Genomic DNA, 9075 nt, shown 5'->3' with positions numbered 1-9075 from the left:
CATTTTTTTTCTGGATTTGTTCCCAAGCACAGTAATAGGAGGCTCATGTGATTGCTTTCCTCTTCTCTCTTTTTGAGTGGAGTTTAAAGCAGTATCCTCTGGGGCAGCTTCCTTCTCTCATCCACCTTAAGAGGGGCAGTGGTCTTTGAGTCAATAGTAAATAGGCTGACTCCAGACCAATGGGAGGCTCCTGGGTTCCAAATGGACCAATCTTCTTAATAGGGACCTAGCATTCTTGGATGACTAGCTTCTGCCTCTTTGACCTTCTGTTAATGACCATCTTGTCTTGTTTGTCAAGTGTCTGAAGGTGCAAAAGAAACCTTTACTCCCCCATACACTTTCAGTGGCTTTAATCCACCCGAACAACTTGTGGCCAAGGCCAATAGAACACAGCCACTCTCCCTTTGTAAAAAGAGAAAGGGGTTGGGTTTCCTTCAATTGTCTGTCCTTCTCTATCTCTTCCATGCCTCTCTAGTTTTACTCTCTAGTTAACTTTGCATAGTACAATAGTACAGCTTCATCAGGAGGACCTGTGCGGAGGTTCCAGGCAGACTCTTCTCATTGGCGGGTGCCTTTTCCTTGCTAATCTGGGGGTTTGTGGAGGTAGTGGGTGGTGGGTGGGAGAAGAGTTTGGCCATAGTCTTCCCTCTGCACTTCACACACACTACCCGCTCGCAGACGCACGCATACTACACACACACACACACACACACACACACACACACACACACACACACACACACACACACACACACACACACGCCTGCTCAGACCCCTTTTCCCTGTGTCTTCCATCAAGATGACAGGGCGCTGGAGAAAAGGCTGCTGGAATCAGCTGGTAGGTACAGTAGTAATCTGAACCCCACCCACCCGCTGCCTTTGCTTGCTCAGGTTTCTCCGGTCACTCCTGCCGGGGGAGAAAACATGTAAGCGCGCCTCCAGAGGAGGGGCACGGGGAGCTGGGAGTGGCGGGGGCGGAGGAAGGTGAGCCTAGGAAGGTGGCCCAGCGCCCCTTCTGCGCGGGCCCCTCCCAGTGCTCCCTTGGGGGTGTCAGCTTCGGCTCCGCTTGCCCCCACTCCACCCTCCTTTCGAAGGGATTGCTTTTTTTTTTTTCCTCTGCGGCGGCGGAAATGACAGTGTGGTGCTGCGGTGGTGTCATGGTGCTGCCTCTGGACTGAGAGGCGAAAACTCTCAAGTTTCGCCCGGGAGACCCAGACGCGGGAACGTCGCGGTCTCCGTGCTGTCCCCTGTGGGGCGCGCGGGCTGGCGGATCCCGGCTGCTGCGCGGCGGTGGCGGCGGCGGCCGCAGCGGCGAAGGCAGGCGGCGGCCTAGAGTGGTGGTGGCGGCGGCGGCAGCGACAGCGGCCCGGGAGCTCGCACGGGAGCCCAAGCCAGCTTGCTGCGGAGGCCAGCGAGCGGCCGACGCTCCCAGGCGCGTGTAGGACATGGCTGGCACCCGAGAACAATATGGGTAAAAAAATGCGTCCCCTCGTCGCGGCCCTTGGGTGGGTGGGGGGGTCGAGTGTCGCCGCCCGCGCAGGGCTCGGCCCCGGCTCCGGTTGCTCTTCAGGTGCCAGCGTTGGCCGAGGATACCCGGGCTCGGCGGGAAGGGGAGGGGGGGAGACAGGGTCCGCGAGGCTCCAGGCGGCAGTAGCGGGGCCCGCGGTGTCTGTCACACTGTGGTGACCCGGGTTCCTGCCACTGCCCTCGTGCGAAGGAGTTTGCACTCCTGGATCCCAGGCGGGGAACGGCCCGAGGCCTCCCGCTTGGCCAGGCCCAGCCGGGAGAAAGCAGTGGAGCGGCTCTCCTGGCGCCCAGGCGCAAGTCTGGGAAAGGGCGCAGCCGCCTTCCCACGCTCCCGCAATCCACGGCGTCCTCGGCCCGGGCGGCGCCCCGTGGTCGGCGGTTTGCTCAGCGGTGCTGGCGCAGCAGCCTGTGATGCTGCGGACACCCAGCCGGCGGGAACCCGGGAGAAACTTAATCCCCCCTTTTCGCTGGAGGAAGCAAGGGATCCTCAAGTCTCTGTCTGGGTGGTTCCTTATTTCTGGCCTAGCTGTGAAAGCAGCGCCGTGGGGGGGGGGGGGAGAAGGAAAACTTGAGGGTGTCCACAGGACACACTGCTACTGAAGCAGGAACATTTGAGGCTTTTCCCATTTCGGGCTCGTAAGAATTAAGTAACGGCAGGCAGATTTACTGTAACACTACTGGCCATGAGCTGGCTTAGGTTATTTCGCACTTCACGTGCAGCACATTATTTATTTATTTAGTTTGGAGGCATTTCTATTTCGAGCAGGCAATTAGGATCCTGAGATGATGGGACTCCTCACTTTCCACTCTCTTGGCACTCCTTATGCACTGACACTAGTATGCCTCTTATTCCTGCCTCACAACATTTGTCCACCCACGTCTCTCCCCAGAGTCCCCGCACTCTCGGCTTTTCTCTACCAACCTGTGCACATCATCCAGCAACGCACCTTCTTGCTTTTCAATCACTTTGCTTTTTTTCTTTTTTGGAAGATTTTGTAGGGTGGGGCCGGTGAATGGCAGTTGTGTGTCTCCGAGGGGGAGTATTTATGAAGGAAAACCCTGGAAATTGTAATAATAGACAACTGTTGTGTGGGGATTAATTAATCCGATTTTCAAATTGGACCATAAGGGCTGACTTTAATTCGATTCTACTTCCTCTCCGAAATCGAATCAACTCTGACAGAATTCCAACAGGAGAAGGGGTTGCCAAATAGAGAGTTTATATTTCTCACTTCTGCTTATGGAGCCTCTGCTATACCCTGGCTTAGCACCTCACCACACACACACACCTTTTTACCTCCCCACTCATCACTGCCCTGAGGGAGAGTCAGTTTTTGTTATTTTTATATATTCCTGCTCAATTAACTTAATACAGACTCATAATGTGAATTAAATTTCTCTTGATTGTTCCTTACAAAACTTGATTCATGTGGTTGAAACACAAGTCTTGGAGCCAAGATCAGAGAGTCCATTGCAAATGTGATGTTGCATTGGCTTTATGGCCTTTAGACATTTGTATGACCTTTCTTTGACAGTTGCTGCCCTTGCATAAAAGGCATAATATTATGCACTGGGTATTGTGAGTATTGGCTTGGTCCTTTGAAGATAAAAGGATTCTATAAACCTCAGCATTATATTTTTCAATGAAAGCACTTCATTTATCCTTTATTGGGTTACTGGGTTGACTGGGTATAAATGGGAACACTAATTTACAGAAACCTTAATTTGCCATTATTAGTCCCCCTGGGATCCAAATCATTATTGTAATTTAGATCTTAAGTCAATTTGTTTCACCAAATGTATGTGTAGCTGAATGGAAACATACACAATTAGACATAGAAAGTAATGGTGATGATTTTAAGTCGAGTCATAAATCATATTGATTGCACTCTAACCTAACAATCTGAGTCAGACTCATTTGAATACACAACCTCACCCATTTTTAGCTAACATGGGGGCAGTTACTTAATGCCCAATAAAAAGTGGCATAGTTTTAGGTCTGGCTAGCCAAGCATGATTAGCACCTTGCAGCAGTGAGTCAATATTTTTTTAAAGAACCTTTAATATACAGAGGCCTCTGCTGATTGTGTTGAGGCCCTAGACTTGTCTCAGTATTTTGGGTTCATATTTGTGTTATGCTGAACTCTGCTTCCATCTCCAAGGCTAGGATGGGGCGGGGGAGTGTAATGTGTGGAGTAGAAAGAGCGGTTATGGACCATGAAGGGCTCTCTCTCTTCTATTTACTTTCATAACTACTAGGATTTCTACCTAGCATGTTGTACCTTGCAAGACCATTTCTGAGAGGTACTGCTGCAAATAGGAGTGACATGGTTGCTTCACAAACAGATCATCTGAACAGTGCAAATTGACTTAGATAAAATTGGTTAATCCTTCCTCTAAGAACAGGGCAACTTGCTCCAACTTGCAGATCTTAAAATAGTGCCGGTGGAGTCTCATAATTGTGTCCAACTAGTGTTCTGAGTAGTGAACCTTTCCATTCCCTCCTCCCATAAAATCTGCTGACACCACAACAATTAAGAAGGAAACTACAGAAGATTGTTTTTGGGTTTTTTTTTTTAATCACCCAGCAAAACTCATTGGCTTGATGAAGAGGAAAGAATACTGTCTTTGGCTATTAGGTCCCTGAGAGCTAAAATTTCTCTTTCTCAACAGGAAGGTAGAACCGTGAAAGGTGAAGACAGAGATGAGGCACCGACTTATGTCTCAGATGACTGTTTTTAGAGATAACTGCTTGTCTTTGTGTGTTGGTCATTCAATCTTTATAGATCTTGCTCAATTTTTAGATGTTAGCCATGGGACTCAGCTGCTAGAAGAGGCCCGAGGGTGCTCCAACTCCATTTAGTGCTGAGTTTTTGTTCTGTCTTCTGTGCAAAAGAAAGCTTTGTGTCTATGGCATGGCTCCTTAAGCTGAATGTCCTGACCTGAATCCAAACATGAGGTGTAACATGTTCTGATGGATATAATGCAGTTCACGAGGTTTTGAAGACAGTCACTTAAATTTTTACCTTTATTTGTTTGTGTGCATGTGTGTGCATATATGAACATGCATGTGTGCCGTAGTGTACAGATGGAGCTTAGAGGAAAACTGGTGTTTCTTCCTTCCACCATGTGGGTCCTCCTGGTCAAATTCTGGTCATCAGTCTTGGTGGCCAGCAATCATACTTACTGAGCCAGCTCACTGGCCCGAAATATAGTCACTTTTTGAAATTTTTGGTACAAAGTCTGTATTGTGCTTACGTCTCTATTTCTGGATCCTCAACAAATAGTGTGTTTGTATCACTGAGCAGTACACAGAGGAGGCTAGAAAAAGTGCTTCTCTGTGTGTTGAGTCATAGCATAATGTGAGAAGTTCAGATGAGTGATGGCGAGAGAATTTGAAAACCCTCCTTAATTATCTGCCCTGTGCAGACTGCTAGTCCCCTTTACCCTCCCTCCTCACCTTCAAGGGTCAATATATGTGTCTATCCATTTTCAGGCACTAAAACTCTCCTGAAAGTTTTTGTCTGGGGTGAAGAGGTTTGCTTTCTGTGGCTTTTTCTGTCTGTTGCTTTTTTCATCTTTTTATTCTTCATGGCCATAATCACATAACATTTTTGTTAGTCAAACTTGCAGATCCTATATTTTTCCCTAGAAAGCCTATAAACTGGTGAGGCTATTAGATGGCATAAGATGCTCCAAGTTAACATGGCGTAGGGATTTTGAAAAAAAAAAGTGACATCATCCCACCATCACTTGTTCCATGTGATGTTTGCCTGAATAGAATCTGCACTATGATGTTGGTTCAGCATAAATGGGTTAGAAAAGTGTGGGTCTTGTCTCTCAGCACTCTGATGGCCTGACCTTGGGTTTTGCCTTAGCCTCTTCCTGCAGGTCAGAGTCCTCTGGTTGATGATGAACAGTGGCCCTGGATCATCCTCTTACAGAGACCAGATGATCCGATAACAAACCCATTATATAATGAAAACTCATCCGGAAATATAAAATCCCAATATTTGTGATTTGCTCTAATAAGAGCATAATATGTAGGCATGGAAGACAACGTTAATTCAGGAGAGTAAAATGTGTGCATGTATATACATGTACTGTCCACAGATAGAAAAATGGTTTGTAGTCGAGAATCCTTTATCACTTTGTCTATACCCTTTTGTTCAGTGTTGCTAGGATCCATGTGGTTCCCCGGAGAGTAGAAGCTTGATTTAAAATAGGCCTCTGTTTTCTGTTCCTTGTTACTGACTAGAACTTGGGGTCCTTGCAGCCTAACATTCAATAGAATGCCCTACATACATACAAGTTTTATTATATAGAAGTAGAAATGACTGGCCATCCTGGTAGACCATTAAATACTTTAAAAATCACTGAATATTTAAAAATATGTCATTGAAAAAGAGAGGATTGGATATTCAGTCTTAAAATGGATGAAAATCTGTACTAGTAGCATAGGTAAATAAGTTTGTTCTTCATTTGTTCCCAACCTTATGATTTGCTAGTGTAATCTGCATTAAGATAATGGTGTTATGAATCATAATTCTTGTCAGCCATTATAAGTTACCTCAGCAAATCCATTTTTGGTTATTTGATTAATCATTTTTTAATAATATTTTTATTTGAACATTGCATATTCAGACAATGTATTTTGATCACACTTTGATTAATCTTTTGTATTTGTGGCAGACTTAGGACTTTTGCTTTTACTATTTTGCTATTCATTTTAATGATGATTGTATTATATAAAATACCCAAAGTGTTAGGTTTAGGAGCTAATTATTGGAAGGAAATAGCATTAAATTCATGTACTATAAAAATGCTGAGTAGGCTTTAATACCTATTAGACAGGAACTGAATCAGGTTCTCTGTACCGATCAGTAATTAACCTCCAGTTCTGAGCTCTCAATGTGTGAAAGAAGACTAAAAGAAAGCACTAGGGTTGGGTGGTGGTGGCACATGACTTTAGTTCCAGCACTCTGGAGGCAGAGGCAGATGGATCTCTGTGAGTTCGAGACCAGCCTGGTCTACCAGAGCTAGTTGCAGGACAGCCTCCAAAGCCACAGAGAAACCCTGCCTCCGAAAACAAAGAAAAGAAAAAGAAAGTACTAGCCATAATTCTTCCCTCAGGAGAACCCCTAGCCTAAATGGGAAGACATATGAGCATCACAAACACTGCAGTTAGACTCATAATTTTCCTGGGATTTTATGGAGAAGTGTAATTGTCCTCTATCATGTCAATTTTGTGTTTGGGATGAATTTCCAAATGTTATTTATTGGCTTGTAAAAAAGTGTTCTGGGTGATGTGTGAATGTGTGATGCAAATAAGTGTAATTTAAAAGCAGATTGATTTATTTTATCCTCACTGGATCATCACAAGAGCCTATGCTATGCATATAGCAGGTGCTTTTAATTAAAGAGATAAAGAAGCTATGCTCTAAAGAATTTAAATGTTTTCTCTAGCACCACTAAGTTAGCACTGTTTAGATATAAGACTTCAAGAAGACTCTATTATAAGAATGAAATATTTTTTAAAACTATAAAACTACTATATAAATATGTTTATTATTATAATTAATTATGGTCATTGACAACCTACCTAACCTTCATTTTGTCTTCTATTTTGAGTCCTCATCATATAGAATATAGAGAATTCTATGCATTGGCTCTTTTTATGTTAGAATTTTTTGACAGTTGCTTTGTAACCCAGGCTGACTTTGAAATCATTACATAGGTCAGGCTGGCCTTGAACTAACTTGTGATCTTCCTGCTTCAGCTTCCCAAGTGGTGGAATTACAGCCATGTACCAACATTCATAGGGCTCCAAATGATCTTTTGTGAACTTGAATGAGCCATTCGCTAATCATAAAGTTCTTGTATTTGGTTGTTTTCTTTTTCAGTTCCAGAAGATGTTTCCATTGATTGATATTCACAAGGGATTCCCTTCCCCTTTAGTTGTTTACTGAAACATTCATTATATCTTCCTTGAGGTACAGCGGGTAAATACATTGACTACATTTCACATTAGCTTAGCCAAGGGACAGTCATACACCTTGTCCTCTTTAGTTCCTTTGGTGATAATGTTTATCACTTCTTAGCCTGTCTAGTTATGCTTGTAAATAAGAGTCATGCTTGTAGGAGCTAGTTTATAGCATCCAAGATATCTTTTTTGCATGATGATAAATAGAAAGAACTCTATAATAATAGGATGTGTGATCTAGAAAGTATCTTAAAGGATCAACTGGTGATTCTAGTTCAACTTGAACAGCAGTTTGCACTTGAAGAAACAGACTAAGCCTGCACTTATTTGTTCATCCTCCAAGGAAGAGGGATAGTTTTTAGTATGTTCAGGAAAGTCTCATGAGTAGTTAATGCTAATATCCTGAAGGATAGTTTTTGCGTTACTACTTTAAAAAAAATAAAACTATAGCTCCTTTCTCATCTACAGTCTGGAGGTGAAGCTTACTTTCACATTTATGGCTTTTCTAGGAAGAAGGGTAGACTGTAGCTCCCCAGGGAGAGAGTGAGAGTCTGGAGCCATACTCAGAAGAGCTGGAAGATGACAACTACATAGACTGTTAGCTGTTGGGATAAGTAGGTATTTAGCTATGTTCAAACAGCATTGGAAATAATAGAATTCTGTCAAGTGCAGATCCGAGCTGCTTGATCATAACTCTCGATCAGAGCTAGCTAATGCTAGATTTGGAGGCCAATACTTAAATCAATTTTTCATCTTGTAAGTGTAAAATGTGTTATGTTTTGAAACTTTAATCACTTTCATTGAAGCATTTTTTTTTCTCTTTCTTTTAGGTAGGATTGATGGTGCATGACAGTAATTTCAGCACTTGGAAGGCCAAGGCAAGAGGATTATTTGAGACTAGTTTAGGTTACTCATTGAGACCCTGTCTCAAAAGAAAGAGAAAGAGGGAAGGGAAGGAGAGAGAGAGAAAGAGAGAGAGAGAGAGAGAGAGAGTCAGAGTCAAACCTTTTGTGTTTCTGTACAGGCAAAGAACTTTATCATACCTCACCAATAAGTTTGCTTTCATTGGTACCCCATCTTCCCCTCTCCTCTTCCTACTTCTTAACAAAGCTCAAACTAAAGAAGATAGACAGTAAAGATAAGCTATGCAGGCACAGTTTTCTAGTAGAGAGAACAAAAACATGCACATTTGTTTATGTACCAGTACCTAAATCATCTGTAAGGGAACTCTAGGTTGTAGGCACATGGGTGTTTATTTATTTAAATTAGAAACAAGCTTGTTTTACATGTCAATCCCAGTTCCCTCTCCCTCCCATCCTCCCCTGCCCCCCACCAACCTCCTACCCCATCCCCTTTTCTGCTCCCCAGGGAGGGTGGGTGAGGCCCTCCATGGGGGATCTTCAAAGTTCGTCACATCATTTGGATCAGGGCCTACGCCCTCCCCAGTGTGTCTAGGCTGAGAGAGAATCCCTCTGTGTGGAATGGGCTCCCAAAGTCCATTTGTATACTAGGGATAAATACTGATCTACTACCAGAGGCCCCATAGATTACCCAGGCCTCCTGAC

At 44.0% G+C, this 9075-nt stretch overlaps 1 protein-coding gene across 3 annotated transcripts in view; it reads left to right on the top strand.

The window, feature by feature from the left end:
• The first annotated feature begins 968 nt into the window (after window positions 1-968).
• The window catches only part of Mid2 (midline 2), a 96989-nt gene continuing 88882 nt past the window's right edge, over window positions 969-9075 (top strand). Inside the window, exon 1 of one of the 3 annotated variants that reach the window (XM_035449971.1) lies at window positions 969-1471. In XM_035449971.1, the coding sequence (XP_035305862.1) occupies window positions 1468-1471 (4 nt within the window). In that variant the 5' untranslated portion in view covers window positions 969-1467. The remainder of the gene's footprint in view (window positions 1472-9075) is intronic. The other 2 variants (XM_027433598.2, XM_027433599.2) reach the window with 2 other exon arrangements.

Source organism: Cricetulus griseus, chromosome X (assembly GCF_003668045.3).
Source record: "Cricetulus griseus strain 17A/GY chromosome X, alternate assembly CriGri-PICRH-1.0, whole genome shotgun sequence".
In the NCBI taxonomy this organism is placed as follows: domain Eukaryota; kingdom Metazoa; phylum Chordata; class Mammalia; order Rodentia; family Cricetidae; genus Cricetulus; species Cricetulus griseus.
The sequence above is the reverse complement of the archived record's forward strand: the minus strand, read 5'-3'. Positions and strand labels throughout refer to the sequence as shown.